Here is a 21,044-nt window from a genome sequence, read left to right on the forward strand (position 1 = left end):
GAGAGAGGAGAAGCAATAACAACCATTTCCTAGAAAAGCATGCAAATGGAAACAATTGATTGTTTACACATAAACACAAACTTCCATTTTTTAATGCAACTGCTAGTGGAAATTGGCTGATTTGAAACTGGGTACAGGAAATTGTTGACCACCTTGTATGGCAGAGGCCTATAAATCTATAAATTCATTCTGCCAGGAACAGCCAACCCAGGCTTGTTCCCAAACATCTCCTTAAGAAGCTGAAAGTTTTAAGGCAATTTCACCCACTCTGATAGAACCTTTGCTGTCACACACATTATCAAAATCCACGTCATCCTCATCCTTCTTGCTGTTTTGACTTGCTGTCTCTTTCAAAGAAACACATAAAACAAAGTTAATGTTTTTACCTGGAGTAGCAGCACAGGCAGTGTTATTAAAAGGAGCATTATTTTTTGTTTACGTAAAAAAGAAAGGTGCTTTTAATAAGAACTAATCTGTGTTTCTTTTTTCTTGTTTGATATTTGTCCTCACAAATAAATTTTTCAGCCGTTTTTTCATATATCTGTTGGAAACCTGTCGAATGGTCTTAGAAAATTCATGCATACTCTTATTTATTGCACACAACTGGTTTACCTGCAGAATACTTACATAAATGTTAACAAAGCACACTATATATTTTTCTGTGTTTTTCATTATGTTTTCTTTTTAATCACTCCTTAGCCTGTAAATGTTGCAACTAATTTATTATTTTTTTAATCGCTGCTTAGTCTTTAAATATTTGCTGCTCCTCAGGATTTTATAACAATGCACTTGAAAATCAGTGGCTATAAAATATTCACAATTTGTAGACAGAGCTGTTTTCACTCATACTTGAAGGCTGAACTCATGGCTGTCAGCTGTTCTGCAGCAAAGCTTTCCAATACAGGTATTTTTATCAATGAAATTTGAAACAGGGTCTGTTCTAGGGCTCATAAAACACTTAGTAATCCTTCAAAATTAAATACTCTGGAGGAAAACCCAACCCTGTGAATTCTGTGATACACAGTCTAGCTCACTCTGTGCTCCAGTTAACAGGTGAAATAATTAGAAATGCATTTACCTCAGTATGTTTGCAGTAGCTTTCCTTTCCTGTGGCAGAAGGTCAGGGTCTCTCAAAACTTCCTCCAGCAAATTTAACACATTCATTTTCAGCTCGTTGTTCAGCTCAAAATCCTGAAAAGGAAAAAAGGTTTCGCTACCTTTGGGCTTAACAGTATTGATCAAACAACTGAAAGGATATACTTTAATGAGTTTGCATTTTTTTTTTTTTTTTTCAAATAGGTTGGAAATATTTTTTTCCAATATCTTTGAAAGTATTTAGAGAAAGCTGTGGTAGGGAAACTAGCCACAAAAGTAGGATCTCCAAAAGTCTGGGGTTTTTCTCCTTTTTGTCCTTTGCCTTCTGTGTGGAGAAGGGATGATCAGGTAACCTTCTTTTTCTGAATCATCACCTGGATTATTATGCATCTGTCCAAGACCCACAGCATCCTCTGTCCCCCTCTGTGTTTACCTGCAGTTCTGGCACCACTGTCCAGCCAGGCAGGACCCTCAGCATCCTCCCACTGCTTTCCTGAGTTTCTGTGCTCATCTGCCTCCCTCCTGGTGTTTTTTATCTCATACCCACCGTGTTGGACAGCTCTGCTCTTTGTGCAGGACTCAAATAATTTCACTAAACAAGCTGGCCCTGCACTGAAGAGCTCCAGCATTTTAATTGCCTCTGGGGCAGACTGATACCTGACACAGGACTGCAATTCTGGGACAACAACCGCTTCTGCTAATCTCTGAATTTGGGAAAACCATGAGAAGAGAGTATTAGACATTCCACAACCACAGAATGTGCAAGCTCAGAGGTGGGCACTTACAGCTGAGTCTGGGGTAGGCTCCAAAAATTCCTGTGTTCAGCTCAAAGGTGGCATTTTGATAGGAAAACTAAACCCAAGCCCTCCAGCTGGTGCATCACAGATCTTCCCTGATAACCACAGCTCCAATCCAAGCAGGACCACGAGTGTGCAGAGCTCCCTCCTGTTCCCATGGCAACAGGAGGCACGGAAATGGGGAATATTTGGCACAGGAGAGTCGAGTTTGGCTCCCAGAGAAGCCCCAGAGCCCCTGCTGTGGTGAGGGGCTGTGAGCAGCAGAGCCAGCCCAGGTGAGCACAGCCCACAGGAGGTTCTGGGAGCACCAGAGCATCATCTGGAACGGGAGGGAACAGTTCAGACCAGGAGAGGAATCAGTGCCCATCACAGGACATGCCACAGCCACCCTGCAGCATTTCTGGGAAAGGTTTTATTGCTCCAGAAATCACCTGCCCTGGGCGTTTCCCTCCTGTTACAGCATCCCCTTCTCATTCCTCCAGACTTTCCTCACCTGGGCTTCAGCTAATTAATGCTCTAGAACCAATTAATATCTGTGCCTTATTTTTCTGGAGACGTTTACTGGTATTTGAGGGTGCTGAAGAAGAGGAGGCTGCAGCATTAAGCTTTGGATGGGGCATCAAACACTGAGCTCAAAGCCAAGCAAAAGTGATTTCTGGGCACTGCACTCAGTCTGTTTCCTGAAACACATTTTGTACAGCCACACTCTGAAATGCCTCCCTTAGGAGCTGTTTTAGCCTGTTTGCAAGGAAAGGCAAGAGAACCTTTTCATATATTTGAGGTATGGAAATGGGACTAATTAGAGAAAACACAAGGATTGTAACTAAACTACATGACACTGCTGTGCACTCTGGTGATTTAGCAAAGAAAATAATTTGAAATATAAAACTATCAAAACTTGGTTAAAGGAGAAACCTCGAGTCTGCACAAGCCTGAGCAACCAGTGTAATTATGTCAGAGTTTGTACCTGAGTGGCAGACACTGTATGAAAAGGAGGGATGTCTCTGGAACACAGATATCCCAAATGGGCAGCACAGGTGTGCAGGACACATCCCCCCTCCTCACTCAGCATTGCTGGGTAAAATCACATCACTGTGCTCAGGATTTCACCTCCAAGCACTGCTTTCCAACCACAACTGCTTGATGCTTTTCATTACAAGGTATTTTCTTATTGGAATCAAACCTATGACCAAAAAAGTCTGGAATTTTAACAGTTCTTTCATTTGCAAATAGGATGGGAAAGAATCACCTACAATTATCAGATTCAGCCAAACCAAAGCATTTCCAGTTTTTGCATGTTTACATGCTAATTATTATAATGAGAATTAACAATTTGGTCATTAACATTAAAACTTGTTATACTGAGTGATGTCCATAAGATAGCAGTGCTGGATTTGCAGGGGAAACTTAAATTTATGGGTTTCTTTTTAAAAAAAATGTCATCTGCTTCTCATGTGTGATGAAGCAAAATAAAACTATGAAAAAAGGTGGGAATCAGAAGAAAAATGAAGAACTAATCTCTTTTTCTAGTGAAGGTTATTTTAAGTGGCACTGAAATTCGAGTGTGATGAGCAATATATTTTAAAAAAATAGGGAAAATATTGCATTTAAACATGTGCATGTGTTTAACTTTTGTAGAGAAAGGTTGACATAAGAATGATACAAACACCAAAATACTTAGCAACCAATTCTAAGTATAATTTTAAAATAACTAAATAACTGTAAATACATGCAGATTATCTCTGTCTGTATTATGGGTGTTACATATGAATATTTATCTGTTTATACTACAGCACACTTAGATGCACAGGTAGCCATTTATGGCCCTGGATAAATGTGTATCACAACTCTCTGCATAATTTTACAACACTTTTTCTGACTTCTAGTTCTAATTTACATATCAGAGAAGGAATACAGTTGGTCGGATAAGAATCCTTTCATTTTCCTGCAGGCACACTTCAATCTGACAGTGGTTCAGTTCTTCATGAGAGGGTCACATACCTCTAATATATTTTAGAGTTTACAGTAGCTTTAAGATTTGTGGGTACTACTCAGATTTGGAATTACTGGCCAGAAGAAAAGAGAGTGCAGCAGAGGTAGAAGAAAGCCAGGAAAAAAGGCTTGGCCATGTTAAGATGCCTTTTTAAACTAAAAAAGTAGATTTACTGTTGGTGGTTTAACAGAGAATGTGTTCTCAAGATTTGACACAAGCTCAGTGAATCCCCAGAACTTCTCCTCTCCCATTTCTTTAAACGTTCCTCAGTGAGAGGAAACATTCTGCATCTACATGTGGGGAGCACTGAATAAACCAGACAAGTAAAATCAGGCTGAAACATGGGAACATGATTTCTGTTTGAGTAGACACTGAGAAGAACCACAAAAGGACAGCAGGGAGAAGAAGGAGGCAGGAGGGGAGAGAGATCCACTGGAAGACTTTTTGCAAGGACTTCGGAATATTTGTAAGTAGATGGGGATTGCCTTGCAGTTTTTCATGTATCTGTTCTCGTGCCAAAAAGCAAGCAGGTAATTATTTCAGTGGCAGCAGGTGAGTGAGTCTGAACCTGGTGCACAGCAGATCAAACACTGCCAGAGCTCAGTGGAGTTACTCCACTGCTGCAGTCCTCTACTACAGTATTTCATTTTGAGGCATAAAAACACACTTCACCTACCACACACAATTGTGCTGAGCAAAATCTGTGTAACTTCACATGCAACAAAGCATTGACACAGGTGGAAGGCAGAGATAAATGGAATTATAAGTGCCTTTGAGGAAAACTCAATCCTGAGCTTGAAATAAGTCTGGCTTACTTCAAGGAAAAAAGCTGTTCCAAGGCAAGGGCCACAGGTCCTGGGGTCAATTTGCAATGTAGTCAAAATTCAGTGTGTCCTGCTAAGTGTGGCTTAAGTGTACTTTGTTCATATTTCTACAATTAACTTAGTATAAACTCACCAGACATGTTATTCATTACTTTATACCATTCAATATGAGCTAAGTGGGGCTCATATAAAGGATTTTATATCTATTTTTTCATTCCAATGACATGGAAAGAAATGGAATTGGCCAATTCATGTGAGCTATTTTTAAGTAACTGAAATAATCTTTCCTTAGACAAGGCTCTGTCTCCAGGTGCTCTCCCCAGTCCCCAAGTGCTGCTTTTGACCTGAGGCCTTGGAGAAGGCTTCCAAAATTAATAGAATAGATTAATTATTTGATAGAACTAGAATCACTAGTGTGTAGTTTGAATAGCATGGTGAAGGATTTGAAGTTTGGAGTTTTAATATATTGCAATAAGTAGAAAGCAAGATGAAGGTTTTAGGGCAGAGGTTTTCTTTCTTTTTCACCTTTTTCATGGGTCTAAGTAGGATCTTATTTAATTGGATAGAAAATGCCACACTGTGGGTCACAGGTGTTTAGTTACTAGGCCAAAAATAAAAATAATTTAGGTATTAATTCTTAATTACACAGTTTAAGTCTAAAAAAACCTCGTAACAAGAAAAAAATAGATTGCCATTTCACCATTTTTATCTTGTTAGCTGAAGGTGCTGCTGCACTCAGTGTAACATAAATAAGAATTAATAAACCTCTGAGTCCAAACACAAAATTCTGTCTGTCCTGCTTTTAATCCCAACCAAAAAAAAAAAAAAAAAAAAAAAAAAAAAAAAAAAAAAAAAAAAAAAAAAAAATTAAAAGCGACAAAAGCAGTGGGAACAAGGCTCTGGAGAGGCCAGATGTGAAACCTTTCTCCTTTGGGCAAGCTGCACTCCAATCTGTTTGCCTTGGGAGCAGAAACAGTTTCACTTTGCAACACGAGTGTTCAGAGAAAAGGCAAGGAAGTATTATTAAATAAAAGCAGGATAATAAAAGTCATCCTGAGACTTTCTGCTCCTGGCCCCCTTTTTCCTTTCTGGTTTTCCAGCTGTGCAGGACCAGGGGGAGTTTCATCCTCCCTTTCTGTCCCCAGCTCCTGCTCCCAGTGATCCTCTGCCTCTGTTTGTGTGTTCATTGTGCACAAAAGAGAATCCTGCTCTGCTCCTCTCAGTCACATCTCAAAGACAAAATGTAAACATGAGCATTCTGCTGTTATTTAGGGAAAAAAAAAAAAAAAAAGCTTTGCTGGCTTGCAGGTGTCTGAATGGGAAAAAAAAAAAAAAAAAAAGAGAGAGAGAGAGGAGGGGTATGGAATAAAAAGAACAGAAATGTAAACAAAACAATCTGGAATACCTAAAGCTACCTTTCATACTGTGCTGCTTTTGGCTGATGAGCAGCACAGGTTTAGCTGCTTTTGCCCCAAAAAACAGGGAAGAACGTGTCACCTCACCTGGGGATGGCTTGTTCCCAAATTTATCTGTGCCTTGAGAGCTCCTCAGGACATTCATTAGCTCCTTGTGCCCTCCACACAGGGCTGAACATCTGGCACTACCATGTGTACATTTACTTTAAAATTAAGTGAGGCTTCTGCACTGTATGGCCCAAGTTTTAAGAGCAATTAATTCTTTTTAAATAACTGTTTAGCATGATTTCAAGATAACAAAGCCACTTTATGAAAGCCCCTCCACACTGAATAGGCTGATTCATTAATTTTAATGATTCTGTTTTCAGCTCACAGACAATTCTACTTATTAAATGCTGCCCGTGCTAAGATAAATTAAAGAAAAAAAAATAAAAATAGAGCAAAGCTAAACCATCCCCAAGTGTGGTTTTGACACAGCTGCAAGACAGTGGAGTCTAATTGATTCCACAGCTCAGCACACGCCTTCCAAACCCCAGCCAAGGATTTTCTGGAGGAAGGTGAGCAAGCACAAAGCCCTGAACCATTATTTTGGATGACTCCTGCATCCCTTGGTCCGTGCACTGACCCTGACCATGCTCCTGCACACAGGGCAGCAGGCTGAGCCAGCCACAGCTCCAGGGGGAGGCAGGGAGGGGAGGAATAGTGCAGAGGGGTGGTGAATGCCAGAGCCCTGAGCAGATGGCTGTGTGTGAGCCCTGCACCAGTGCACAAGCATCAGGACAACAATTTAGGCACTGGGGGGTCAGAGAGCACCAAGGCAGAGCTGGTTGTGCTGCAGGATTGCTCAGCAGCTGCAGCACTCACAGCTGGCAGGGAATAAACTTCACACATCTTTTGACTCTCATTCTCTTTGCAGCCAGTGATGAGGAAACAGCATTTTGCCAAAAAAAGGGTGTGTGGTTGGTCACCTCCTGGAGTGGTGCAGGCTGTTGGTGACCACAAAGATCTCAGGACTGCAAGGAGAACAATCTCTGCACAGAGAGAATTGCCCATTTGGTGCTGGGAGTTTTTGCAGCAAAACCAAACTCAAAGCCAGACAGAGGGAAAACAGTATCAAAATTGCAAGTTTATCTTTGCAGGCATCCACTTATTTTCACTTATTTTGTAAGCTGGGGGCTTTATTTTGTTTAGAGCTCTTTTAGAATAAAACCTGCCCTTTCTCTTGAGAATCAGACCTGCTCTTGGCTGCTCATGAAGATGCAAGATGTCTTAACCAAGGCTGATAGGCTGATGAGTATCCAGAGAAAAATGCAAATACCTTAAGACATATAAAAGTTTTTGTCAGGTATGCTGTTCCTAAAGAATTTCAATGCTGATATTGTTTTGTCATTTTGGAAACTGAATAAGGATTTCCTCACCAGACACTGGTGGCTCAGGATCTGCAGTTTGTGATGTTACTGTAAAATAAGCTTGAAGTTACTGCTCTTCCAGGTCTCTACATCTTCACTGCCAACATTTCACATCATTTGGCCAGATAGGAATTCTTCACTAGTCCTCCTTAAAGTAGTCCTGTCCCATATTTTTGGCAGCAACTAGTGAGTCTTTTCTGCTTTGCTCAGGCCTGCCCTTTCTCTCTCCCTAGTCTCACAAGTAAACAACACAAAAAGCTAATTATATGCTGTGCTGCTGTAGCATTTCTTACTTTCCATGCCAAAGCCCTTGCATTTTAAATTACTTGTTATATTGTAGGAACAATGGACTAGGAGAGCTAAAGAATCAACATTTGACACCTTTGCCATGGAAAAAATAAATGGCAGTGAGAGAGCAGGGAGTGCAGGTAACAGCTTCCACTTTGAAAATGCACCATGATGTATTACTCATTATCTTTGTCCTCATGATATTTTTATTGGTATTTACAATACCAATTGTAAACACAATGCAAAAGCAACTGCAAAAGAATTCAGTGAAACTACTTGTAGACATTGCCTGATGTAGATAGAAGTTTCCACATTTCCACAATCACATAAATTTTAATTAGCCTAGAGGATTAAATCATGTCACAGAAGATATTTAATATGAACTGGAACACAATAAGCACCTAGAGTAACACCAAACTGTAATAATAGTCTGCTGACACTTCTGTTACACTCAGTATTTGCTTGATTCTGACTTTAATTTAACAGGGAGTCAAAACCTGGTGTACATAGGCTGCTCCCAGTAATTTGAAATGATTAATCACTCCCGTGATACCAAGAGAGATTTTAGTGATCTCTTCTGGGCTGTTCAGCTTTCCAAACAAACCAATTTCCCCACTTACATCTCTTACTGAGTTAATTCTCTAGCAAACTTAGCCTCTATGAAAATTAAACCCTTCACATGGGAAAAAGGGAATTGATTTCACATAAGAGAGTTTGACATTGCTGCAGTTGAGATGAAGTATCCTTTAATAGCAGCATGAAGTGGCAAAGCAGTCTCTGAGTGCCATGAAGCACCAGCTGCACAAGGTGTACAGAAACCCCTTCCTTCCTTCCTTCCTTCCTTCCTTCCTTCCATCCTTCCTGGAATCCTTCCTTCCTGGAATTCTTCCTTCCTTCCTTCCTTCCTTCCTTCCTGGAATCCTTCCTGGAATCCTTCCTTCCTGGAATTCTTCCTTCCTTCCTTCCTGGAATCCTTCCTTCCTTCCTTCCCTCCCCCTTTCCTCCCTTCCCTCCTTCCCTCCTTCCCTTTATTTTGTCTTTTTGTCTTCCCTTCCCTTCCCTGAGACTTCCCTTCCCTATTCTCAATACTCTTCCACATCCAGTTGAATTTTCCCAGGATGTTTCCCACCTGCCAGCCCAAAGGATGCTTTTATCTATGATCATGCACAAAACATTCAGGTTTCTTCCCCTCCCCTCTCTGCCAACACCATTTTGCCACCACAAAACAGACCCCTGGTGCTGCCAGGCCTGTAGACGTGGTTCCCTGTGCAGAATCACCATGAATAAATAAATGAAAATAAATGAATAGACTTCTGCATGGGACCATGACTTTAACACAGGAGGAGCAGCTGGGCTGGGCTGGCTGTGGCAGGAGCAGAGTGAGATATTGTTCCCTGAGTGTTCCAGGGTGTGGAAAATAGAGAAAAAAAAAGGTATAAAACTCTCAGAGAGCTGTGTGAAACAGATCTCAGGATGGAGAAATGCAAGAATGATCAAGATGGAAGGACAAGAAACAACAGGGCTGTGAGCTGTGTAGAGAGAGGAACCAGGAAAATATGGTGAGACAGTAGAAATATGTAAGGTTAATAATGAAGCTTTATCCATTGTTTTAAGCTGTTACAAGCATTGCTCAAAGCAAAATGTACATGTGGCTTTATTAATTGGCCTAAGCAAATGCTTGTCAGCTTTTAACATTCTGCTATTGGCCAGAAAGTTGTAAAAAGAGTTTGTAACTGAGAGGAATGTTGGATTTGTCTTTCCAAACAAGCTGTGGGTCTGCTGGTAGATAAAACCAGCACTGAGACGTAAAAGAAACAATGGGATGGATTCCACTGATTGATGAATGGAAAATGATATTTGCCTTTACAAACAAACTGTAGGTTTGCTGATAAATTAAATTGGATGTTGGAAGATGAAAGAAGCAATGGGGGAAAACCACGGATTGTATAAGAATTAAAATTAGAAGGGAGGGTTGTACATTAGAGGGGAATCTCAGGTATCAGGTGTTTGGGAAGTCTGTGCCTCTCAAGTGCCTCAGCAATGGGGAAAGAGAGGGAAATTGGGATAAAAGGAGGCTGCAGCCTCCAAAAATCTGAGAGACCCCAGGGGATGCCCCATGGCCTCTCCTTTATTGGAATAAAGTAAAAGGACTCCTCTGTCTCCTTTATGGATATAAAGCTCTGGTGTTTATGGATTCATTTTTGCGCCATAACCAAGAGAATTTTAGCTATGGGTTGTCAGGGTGAGAGCTTTCACCATCTCCTGTGTCTCACTCTGTAAAATAAGGCTGATGAGTCTGGTAGTCCTTAAAATCTGAGGGGTTTGGGAAAGCTGCAAAAATGCAAGCCTCAGAGACAGCAATCTGCAGTCAGAGCTAAGGGACAGGCATAAAGTTTGTCAGCAGAAAAGTTATATGAGGTGTAGAAAGCAAGGACATATAGAACAATGGTCTGTGTATTAATGCTTGGCTAGAATAACTCTCTAAGCTGCAGAAAAATACATCTAACAAGATATTAGGAAGGTCTAACCTTAATAATGGAGCTCTGTGCATTGTATTTTAAGGCTTACAATCAGGTGTTGTATTCAAAATAAGCAAGCATTGTTTTAACCAAAGGTATGTGTACCTATAGTGGCTGGGTAGCACTACTGTCAATACACTTTTGCTTTTTGTGATTAGTCAAAAAACATTCAAAGTGCATTGTAACATCACATTCTGCTGCTGAGGAGGTAAGCTGCTGGCATCTTCCTGTTGTCCCAGTTGTGTAATGAGACGGGTGCTTGAGAGGAAAGAATAAAGCAGCTTGAGGAACACTGTGTTGGGTTGATGTGGCCACAGTGTGAATTCTGTGTATCCCAGCAATGTGAATTCTGTGCATCCCAGCAATGTGAATTCTGTGTATTCCAGCAATGTGAATTCTGTCCCATCTGCTGCAGCCAGCTGGGGCAGTGCCCCTGATCTCCTGGCACACATTATCTGCTCATGGGCCATCTTTAAACCAGCTGGGCAATCATCTTTATCTTCCCACAGCCCATCCTCCCTCCAGGAGATATCTCCTGTTCATGGCCAGTGAGTCCCAGGGCATGACTGATAAAATTCCATCATCCCACTGGGAGATGCTCCAGCCAGGGGAGGAGCCAAGCCTTTCCTACCCAGATAAAAACTGACATTTGGGACACCAAGGAACCTTCTTTCCACTGGATTCCAGAGGAAAACCAGACCTTTGCACATCATCCCTGGAGCTTCAGAGGAAACTGCACCTTCTCCAGGAGCACTGCTCCAGCTGAACCACATCTGCCCCTGCAGGAGGATGCAGCCACCATTGAATGGGACTGTGCCAACACCCTGACTGACTGACGGGTGTCAGCTTGGATTCTGACTCTGGCAGGGTTGGGATTGTTCTGTGTAATACTGCATTTCTATTTTAATTTTCCTAGTGAAGAACTGTTATTCCTAATACCCATATCTTTGCTTAGAGCCTCTTAATTTCAAAATTATAATAATAATTTGGAGGGAGGGGGTTTACATTGTCCATTTCAAAGAGAAGCTGCTGCCTTTACTGGCAGACTGTTCTCCAAACCAGGACAGGCACGTTCCACAGCGGTGCCGTCCCGTTGGTGATTTTGTACATAAACCCGTGGCTTACTGAGATGAGGCTGATGGAATAAAAGCTCTAAGACAGCCGTACCTGCAGCCCTGAGAGTGCTGCACAGACAGTGCATAAATAGCACGGTGGCAAGCAGGACATGCAGTACCTGTGAGTGCTTGGAGACCCAGTGGCGCAGCACGTTGAGGACGCGGTTGGTGGCGGCCCTGCGGATGATGAACTCCTTGTCGCACGTGCGCTCCGAGTTGTTGAACCCTGCACACAGGAAACCCTGCAGTCAGTGCCATGGGGAAAACCAAAAACTGGAAAAAAACACTGAAATACAGCAGAGGTGACTTGGGTAAACTGAAGGCTTATAGGGTGTTTCTGTGCAATAAAAGGAAAGGCGCCCGACTGACGGCGAAATAAGAACATCTTGACCAAAGAAATTCTGCAGCATCAGAGCCTTGCCCATCACAGCACAGACACCTCCCAGGCTCTGCTTTAGCAAAATGAAGCTGAAAAACTCACTTTTCTAAAGCTGAAAAAATTAACTTCAGAAAGGAGAAAAATAATTGCCTGTGCAATTAAATTTCAAGGCCAGCATGGAAGAAATAAAATAAAGTGTATCAAGAAACAAAAACCCCCTGAAAATAAAGAAAGATGTTTTTTTAAATTTTTTTCAGTATGGAAGGAATTTACAGCAAGGGAAAGGATCATACCAAAGCTAGGCCTGTAATCAAGCAGATTTGAAAAGTCAATATGATGTAGAAAAGGGTAAATTTCAGAACTAGTAAAGAACAAGGGGAGGAGAATAGTTTAAACACATGGGAGAAAAAGGTCGGGGAAGAAATCTTCCTTTACAAAAGCAGTACTGTACAGGCTCTACTAATCAGCACTTCAAATTAGTTGTTTGGTTTTTCTTACCTCTGGAATGACAAAAAAATGGGAAGATATATGGAAACACATTTATAGACCCAGCTGTCTGAAAAGTAAGATTTTCCAGATGCAGCATTTCCCCACTCATTTTTTTATGGACATACTTTTTTTTTGTCAGCAATATTTATTTATAAATAGTTCTAATAACAAACAAGAAACTTTCTCCCTACAACCATATTACTGCTTCTCTTTTCATTGTGCTTTATTAAAAATAAAATCTGTATGCTAAAATGAGGATTAGATGATTATTTTAATAATAATTAAATCGCTACATTAAACCCCTGAATGTCTTTTTAAAAATGATAACTCTGAAGATAGACCTGAGAAGCTTTCATTTTTCTGCATTTCTGTCAGATTTGCTCTTGCACTGTGCTGCTCTCCATTCCACTCAGAGCAGAGTCCAGGAACAGCTGGGAACACTCTCCCATATGACCAGTACTTTACTGTTTTTTTGGAATAAAAGCTGCTCAAAAGCCCGTGTTTTATTATAAATAGCACAGGCAGATTAAACTTCTATTTATTCTGTGGTAAACCCATTCTAGAGGCTTATATTAGTTTTGCTCTATTCTTAAAACAGACAATCCAGAAAGTCCAAATTGCTGCTCTGTATTTTTAGTAGGATAAGCAAGACAGGAAGTGTTTAACTGCAGTTTCACATCTTTTACTGCAGGTTGGGCCACAACCCCCAAATGTATTTTCTGTCTACACTTACATTTCATGGGCATTTTTTAACTATGGCATATTACACTGCAGATGGCATCTAGGATTCAATATCAAAGGAATTTTAATATTGAAGCATTTTCAGCAGTCTCATTTGCCCATAAAGAGAAAATCTCTGAGGCTTTTCTCAGCAAAAGGTAACACAGGCAACGTTTTGTATGTTAATTTTGTATGCCTTTCGTAGTTAACCTATGGCAGAAGCAATTAGGAACAGACATTATAAACTGTTCAATTAGCCACTTAATTGCAGCAATGAAAGTCACAATGAAAATTATATATTAAAGCAGCAAAGTCTTTTCCAAGGTAACATTAAGGAAAAGAAGTTCAGTCAGCTGGGAGGAAAAGAGGGAGAAGCCTACAGAGATAGTTTTCAGTGAGCTACCAAATAAAAAATAAAAGGAGGGAAGGAAAAAATTAAAACCTCCAGAGATCACTTCAGCAAACCTGTTCCTGGGAATTTCATCAGGTTTTAAGCAGTAATTAGCTGGTTGCAGAGAGTGAGCAATTCACCCAGACCCATTCTCCATGCTTGATGCTGATGTGTTGAAACAATAAAGTGAGATCTCCATTTGTGTGAGAGAAGAACTGAGGTGAGCACAGCTGGCCCCTCCTGTCAGGGAGCTGTGCAGAGCCAGGTCCCCCCTGATCCCCCTTTTCTCCAGGATGAGCCCCTTTCCCAGCTCCCTCCACACCTCTAAAAATCTGGATGTGCACACTGATAAGAACAAGTAATTTAATTAGGATTCTAGATAGACCTGCCCATATCCAGATCTGATGGTGAAACAACCTGAAACATAGTAAATATCTGTTCCTCTCCTGAAGGAAGCAATCTTTCCACATTAGACATACCAGCAGTATTTCTAGTTATTAATCATCTAAGTGGGCAGCTGCCTCAGTGAGTGCTACTTTCAAGTAATGTTTTTCACCATTATCTGTTGAAATTAATATGTACTGATTCCACAAATAGTATCTTCACATAATGGTGATGCAGAACTTTTACCACAGGCTGTCAAACACAAAGTTAACCTGACAGCATTGCTATTTCACTGAATTACCTCTTTCAATATTATTTAATCACTCTGTTCATGTATTTGTCTTCAGATTGTGTTATGCAAAAAATCCAGTCTCACCTTCTCATGTTTTCTTTTGTACACTTCAATTAAAAACCTTTTATAGCTTTCTCTGTTACCAAGGATTAAAAAAATAGCTGCTGAATAGACAAAGATCTTCACATTAAACACTTTATTAAAAAGCTAATACTTTTATAGCTTTTATATACCTTCCACTATCACCAAAGATTTAAAAAGTATGTGCTGGATAGAGAGATAAATTACAGTATTTAAAATCCACCTTATCCCGGAGGAACGCTTATATCATGGTAAATTCTGCACCATATACTTTAAAGAAATTAAACATGCACATTTTCTCTTCTATTTCAGTTAAGATGTCGGAAACTCTGATTCCAGTTACAGCATTTCTGCATCCAATAGGTGTTCCTGCCCATGGCAGGGGGCTGGAACAGGTTGTCATTAGGATTCCTTCCAAACCAAACCATTCTAAGATTAGTCTGAGATTAATATAACAGCACATGAATCCTGACCATAGTAATTAACTTGTCCAAAGTTTTGATGGTATAATAATAATATCCACTTTTAAGGGTTTATCTACACAAAGGGAAGTCTGTTCACAAGAACTGGTGCAAGTTGTTCAGAGTCATGAAGTTCCTGGTGTCTTTCTCAGCAAAAACTCCATTTCAGAGGCTGACTTGAAGTGCCAGATTCAATGAACTACCCTGTCACACTGAGGGTGTGTTAGCACCCAGCAGTGGGACAAAGATCACTCTCCAGACCTTGGGGAGAACCCAGCAAGCCCCACAGAGTCCCAGGGATGAGGAAGGAGAACATTCAGGGCCCAGCAGGCACATGACAAGTAATCAACACTGATGGGTGCACCCCAGATTTGTAGGGCAGCTTCATCACTCAGCCTGGCTTGAATCAAACACCAGTGCTTTCTGACCTGCACGAAGAACAAGTACACACCCCAGGATGAAAGGGGCACAGCACCTTTCATTCATAGACTGAAACTGAAAAAGCCTCTCCAATGTGTGCAGCACAAAAGAAAAAACTTCAGTGCACAAGAAACCCCCAAAAAGGGATTATATAGATTTTTTTTTTCTTTACCTCAACAAAAGTTTGGATGAGTGTTTATAGATTCCCATCATTATTGGTCATACATTCTCAAGCAAGTAAATGGGTTTCACACATCTCCACAGAAACATGACAGAAAATGAATATTTTAGTGTTGGTAAGATGTCTAAACTGCCAGTGGTCCTGCCTTCCTCCATTTATTTGTTTATTTAGGATATTGGGCTGTCATGCACTAACCAGCCGAAGAATGGCAGAGCTGGAAAAGGAAGCCAAATTATCCCAGACTTCTTACCCAAACTAAATAATTCTGTGGGTTTTTATATGAGCAATGTGGGGTTGAGAGCACTAGCTGCGACATTTAGCCACAGTCTTTTGGTTACCTCAGTTTATAAGAGAGGAATATTTAATTATTCACTATGCCAGCTTTGAGTTTGCTGCACAAAGGGTTAAAAACTAATTCAGCATCAGAACTGACTGTCAAGAGCCAGGAGCAATCCAGAGCCCAACGCATTTCAGGCATTTAATTTCACTTTCACTGGTCCTTGGAACATATGAAATCATTTTGTTCTAAGAAATATGCCACTGAAAATCCCTGTTGCAACCACCCACGTCAGAAATAATTCCAAGTATGTATTTGATTCTTCTGCCTAAAGCCTCTGCCACACATACAATCTAACTATCAAATCAAGTCAAGGGATTATGGTTTTAGCAAGGTAAATCCCAGGGATTCACATGGACCAGCTGATGTACAATAGTGTAACACAGATAGAGACCTAGTGACTGCATTTGATTTCTGAAAAATATTTAAGGGAAAGGTTGGTAAACTATTTTTAAATGACCCTTGATTTAGAAAGGCTTTTTCTAATTAGAGAAATTTAAAGAACACAGCACTGAGACAAAGCAGTCATGTCAAGATTATGCAGTAAACTTGGACTAAATCCAGAAGTCCAAAAATACACCAGTCCAGCAAAAAAATGTTAGTTTAATGGATGGGAGAGAAAGGTAAGTGGCTAGAGAATACCTTCAAGATCAAGACAGTATTTTATCTCCTCATAATAACACTAAGGTTGCTCTGAGAATTATTATAATCTGTGAGATTATATGCTTAAAACATGAATACAACAAAGAACGAAAATATTCCTTTAAGATCAAAGAAATATTCAGATTTGAAGATTTGTCCTTCAAAGATCCTTAAAAACAAGGTTGCTGCTCTAGCTAAAATTTGCACACACTCTTGAGATTTCTGGGTTTTTTTAAAAGAAATATTCCCTCAGGAGAGCACATCAGTCTCACTCTTGAAAAATAAATCTTTAAAAATTGCCAAACACTGAAAACATGCTTGCCATTATGAGTTACATAATTTATTATTAAAAATCAGTAACTCATCTTAAAGTAAAATAACCAAATACTGGGTATTTTTGTAAGCTAAAACTCAGCAGCAACATGAGAACATCCTGTCCTCCTCCTCTTCTTTCAGCACCAGCAAAGAGAAACAACAAGGAGTTAATGTAATAACCAAAACCACTTGGATGTATCTTCAAAATCACATTTATTTGCACACAGGAAATATTTGTGTGTGCACCCATGTGAAAACTCATTTTTAGGTGAGTTTTCCCCAATTTTTCTGGTGAAGCCTTAGACAAAACCACCCCAACCTTGTGCCTTTGTTCAGAGATGTGTCTGTAGGAAGGAGCAGATCCTGAATTTGAAAGGCTGTTGCTGCCAATTGTGTCCTCAGGTTTCTGAACACCATGACAAATGTGCAATGTGACAGCAGATTTCTCTTTTTTCCTACAACTTACATAAAAAACTATAGGGAACAACTGACAAAGAAGAAGAGCCTTTCTGAACAGCAATTATATTGGCAAATCTTCAGTACACCTTAGACTTCTTTTTTCACTGCAATAATGTTTGAATTGTCTGCTACGAACAGTGACAAGAATGGCAACAGTGCAGCTGATATTTCTTTGAATTTATATATTTGTCTCTTCTCCTGATACATGTCTTATCTTTCTGGGAGGAGATAAGCAATTTTTACCTATTGATGTTTTCCTGCATTTCAAATGATCTCTAGTTCTTGATTTCCTTAATGACACTTCATCTACACTCATAACTTGCTCTATCATCAATATGAAGAGGAGTACAGCAGATATTTATTGCATAATGTTCACAGTCTTTTCAAGAACCATTCAAAGGAAGCTTTCAGATGCTTAAAGTGCTCAGTGCACCCTACCACAAAGAAAATGTTAAAATACAGGCTGTGGTAATGTACAGATAAAAAGAGAAAATCACATAAAATGGTTTTTGGAATTTTTACCTTTAGTTCATTAAAGTTGAAGGAAGTAGTTTGTGAGATTATTCATATTTTCATAATGTCAATAGGAATAGAGGTTAAATGGAAAGGAGGAGATAATTGCAAGGAGCCAAATGTATCATTTTTCAGACCATCTGTGAGCAGAGAGTTGACTGTCATGAAAAACAAAAGCTGGCAGGATGCACACCAGTCACCAAAAAATGTCTGAACAAAATGTCCATCTCACAAGCAGCTTCCAGACCTGGGTCATAATGGAAGCTTAAACGAATATTAATTATGCATGCAACACTTGATTGCAGAGGGAATGAAATGAAAGAAAAAAGGCACAAAAGTCCTCCCCAGACTTCTGTCCCCACACCACTGCTGCTGCTCAGGACTTACTGCTATGGGTCAGGAAATGTTTCACAGCTCTTAACTCAGGAAATGTCCAGTGAAAATACTTATTTCCTGAGTAGCCAGCTTCTCCAGTGAACTAGAGTAAGATATTAATCCAAAATAAAGGAATACATAAGTAAAAGCAGGAGATCCTAAATTTCTGCTAAGCTGGAGGGAAAAAAATAATCATTTTCTCTTATTTCTTAATTCTCAGAGCAGGGATCACTTGAAGCAAAACTTTAATTTTCAAGCCATTGTCCAAGAGAACTGCAAATGACATTCAACTGTTTAGCCAATTACCTAAAGTTGCAAAGGAACAATTTTTGTTAAGATTTGTGAACGAGCAGCCTGGAACAGGGATCCCTGCCAGGGCAGGGCCACCAGCCCCTGATGACCCCAGGCCCTCAGAGACCCCCTGTCCAGCACAGCCCTGACCACTCTGCTTTGGAAACAACCCCTGGGCAGCTCCTGGGTAACCCTGCAGCCTCAGAAAGGGACACTGCTTTGGGGCTAAACTGATTTATCTTTTGGTCACACAACCGTCTTCAGCAGAGAACAGTGTCAGCTGTGGAGTAACTCAGTGAGTGTTTCCCACACTGGGGTTTTTAATTGAGGTGGGAACTTGAGGGAAGTTCAATGTGCAGGCCTCAGTGCCTCTCAAACCTCTGTGAATCTGCAGAAATGGTCTGGGAAACTCATCAAAATGTGTCCCCAAGAGGGAACCAGTGCTCACTTCCCCAGTTCCTGCCTAGAGCCATTGGTTACACAAAAATGACAAGGAAAAAGACTTGGCTGTCCTGTGTGAGGGACATGGGGAGGTTAGATCTTATATGGAGATCTTATATCTTTATTTTCTGTGAATTAAACATGTTAAATCCCTGACTGAAGGGGGTACTGGGAGAGTCAGAACACAAGCAGGATTGATAAGCAGGAATTTGAGGTCATCCTCTCTCTCTGACAGCAGAGGAGGTGCCTGCCCCTGGAGTTGCACATGAGAACCCACGACCTGAGGAAGAACAGATAAAATTACAGTCTTCTACCAACTGCTGAGATAAAGTCTTACTTGGGGTATCACCATCCAAATTGTTTTCTTTCATGCCTGGAGTCAGAAGGAGGAAATTTCACAAAGCTTTCCCAATACAGGCATGAGATGCTATAGCCCAGAAAATTACTGGAGCACAGAATTACTATTATAAACAGCAATGTTTATGGCACCATGCTGAAAACCAACTACAAAATGACACACATTTTCTGGTTTTGCTTCTGACATGGATGCTTTTATACAAAATCAGAAATACACACCTTTCCAAAGGTCAGCAGGCAGCTACTGATGCAATTGGAGGCATTTAGCACACCACAGGACTGGACTACCCAGCCAGCCAATGTAGAACCCAGCTTAAATCACATCAGATACTGTTGCTTGCCTTTCATGGAACAAGGAAACTTCTCTCTGCCTGTCCTCTCTCAATGGAAAAAAAAAAGCAAATATTTCCCTTGCGAGGCTCCAGTCTTTGCCAAACCCCACACTAACTCAGCAGTGTACACCAGGATCTCCATGCCAGGAATCATGATGGTGCAATTTTGTTATTCCTGTGTTCAGAATCAGGGGAATCCTCCCTGAGCAGGACAGCTGATACCCTTGAAAGCAGAACCATGTATACATCTCTGCGTGCAAGACAGCGACAGCCGAGGAAATTCTGCATCCTCCTAAAGCACCCTGTGTGTTTGCACGCAGTTTTACACCTGGGGCCCAGCAGGATCCACTGGGGGTGTCTGCAGCCCTCCAATGCCAGCACTGAGGTGAAGGCTGAGTGCACCTGGCAGCAGCAGGAGCAGCCACCGTGTCCCCTCCCAGCACACTCGGGGCCAGAGCTCCCTGCCATCACTTGGCACGGGCTTTGTCGCTCCATTACTCCAATTAGTGCCTCTGCCAGAACAAACAAAACAAAAATATTGTCGCACTGGGAGCTGGCAAGTTGTTCAAATGACTGCAGAACAAGCTCCGCTGGTCACAACCCAAAATAAGCCAAGCAGCTCTCCCTGAAAACTTCTGTGAAACTTTATCCTGATAATTTTGATGTTTTAAAGTAAACAGCCTTTAATCAAGCTGCACCTGATTTATCAGAATGGAAAGACCCACTGATGATCTTTATGAAACATGAATTACTACTTCCAGCTAATTTTCATCCCTCTAATATTGTGAGAGTGATCAAGCAGGGCTAAAGTGTGTCAGATTGAGCGCTCACAGGACTCATCTGGCTCAACCTCAGTGCTTAGACAGCTTCCTAGAGATTTGTCATTCTGGAAACCACAGCTGTAATTTACAAAGGTCCATTCCTATTTGCTCTTGCTGTTACAGTTGGGTTAAGTTACAGCTGACAAACTCCTACAGCACCTCTGAGGAGACGAGAACATCCCATGCTCATTCCAGTGGCTACCCAAGGTGACACTTTCACAGAAGTATTTCCACACTGCTTATCTTCAACTGCAGTCAGCTGCTCTAAAATTGAGGTTTGGCAGCTCTACATCCCAGAAAGAACTGAAAGGGCCTGCAATGTTTCACCCCAGGCAGTGATCAAGAATACAGTAATAGCCAGCTCAAAATAAATCAGACATTTACAATGCAAAAGGATTACACACTTCCCTTTCTACATCTCTTCTTTCACTAATGCACAGGTTATGCACATAGTTAAATCACTAAAAATCAGTGGAATTTAGGCTATAACCACCTTTTTTTTACAAAGTTTTAGATTCAGAAAGGAACTTGATCCCTCCATAGACAGTGACACAAAAGCAGGACCATCAAACCAAAACCCACAGGCTGAAATAAATCCTTGTCCAAAGGGCAGAACAGGCAGTGGGAGCACATGGCAGCAGCACCAGGAGGGACTTCTGAGTGCCCAGGAATACTGAATTGCTCTGAGGATGAAATGAACAGGGCAGGTTTTGCACTGACTTCAGTGAGAATCTGCTGCAGCTGGAAAGGTCTGGTTGCTTCTGCAGGCAGACTGTGAGAGCTGTGCAAAAGCAGAGCATGCCAAGAAATCCTCTAGTCAACAGTCAGATCAGTTTTTCTAGCCTAAAACTGAGGGCAGTTTAGATTAAGATTTTTTTCTTCGTGAAAAGAGAAGGAGATAAGTTACT

At 40.9% G+C, this 21,044-nt stretch overlaps 1 protein-coding gene across 4 annotated transcripts in view; it reads right to left on the minus strand.

Annotated features, from left to right (window-relative positions):
• The window catches only part of RASGRF2 (Ras protein specific guanine nucleotide releasing factor 2), a 118,135-nt gene that overhangs the window by 15,993 nt on the left and 81,098 nt on the right, over positions 1–21,044 (minus strand). For all 4 annotated transcript variants that reach the window (XM_056514338.1, XM_056514337.1, XM_056514335.1 and 1 more), the window contains exons 18-19: positions 11,575–11,681; positions 1,079–1,191 (exon numbers count right to left, since the gene is read on the minus strand). In XM_056514338.1, coding sequence (XP_056370313.1) covers positions 1,079–1,191; positions 11,575–11,681 — 220 coding nt within the window. The remainder of the gene's footprint in view (positions 1–1,078; positions 1,192–11,574; positions 11,682–21,044) is intronic.

This window comes from Oenanthe melanoleuca, chromosome Z, assembly GCF_029582105.1.
Source record: "Oenanthe melanoleuca isolate GR-GAL-2019-014 chromosome Z, OMel1.0, whole genome shotgun sequence".
NCBI lineage: Eukaryota > Metazoa > Chordata > Aves > Passeriformes > Muscicapidae > Oenanthe > Oenanthe melanoleuca.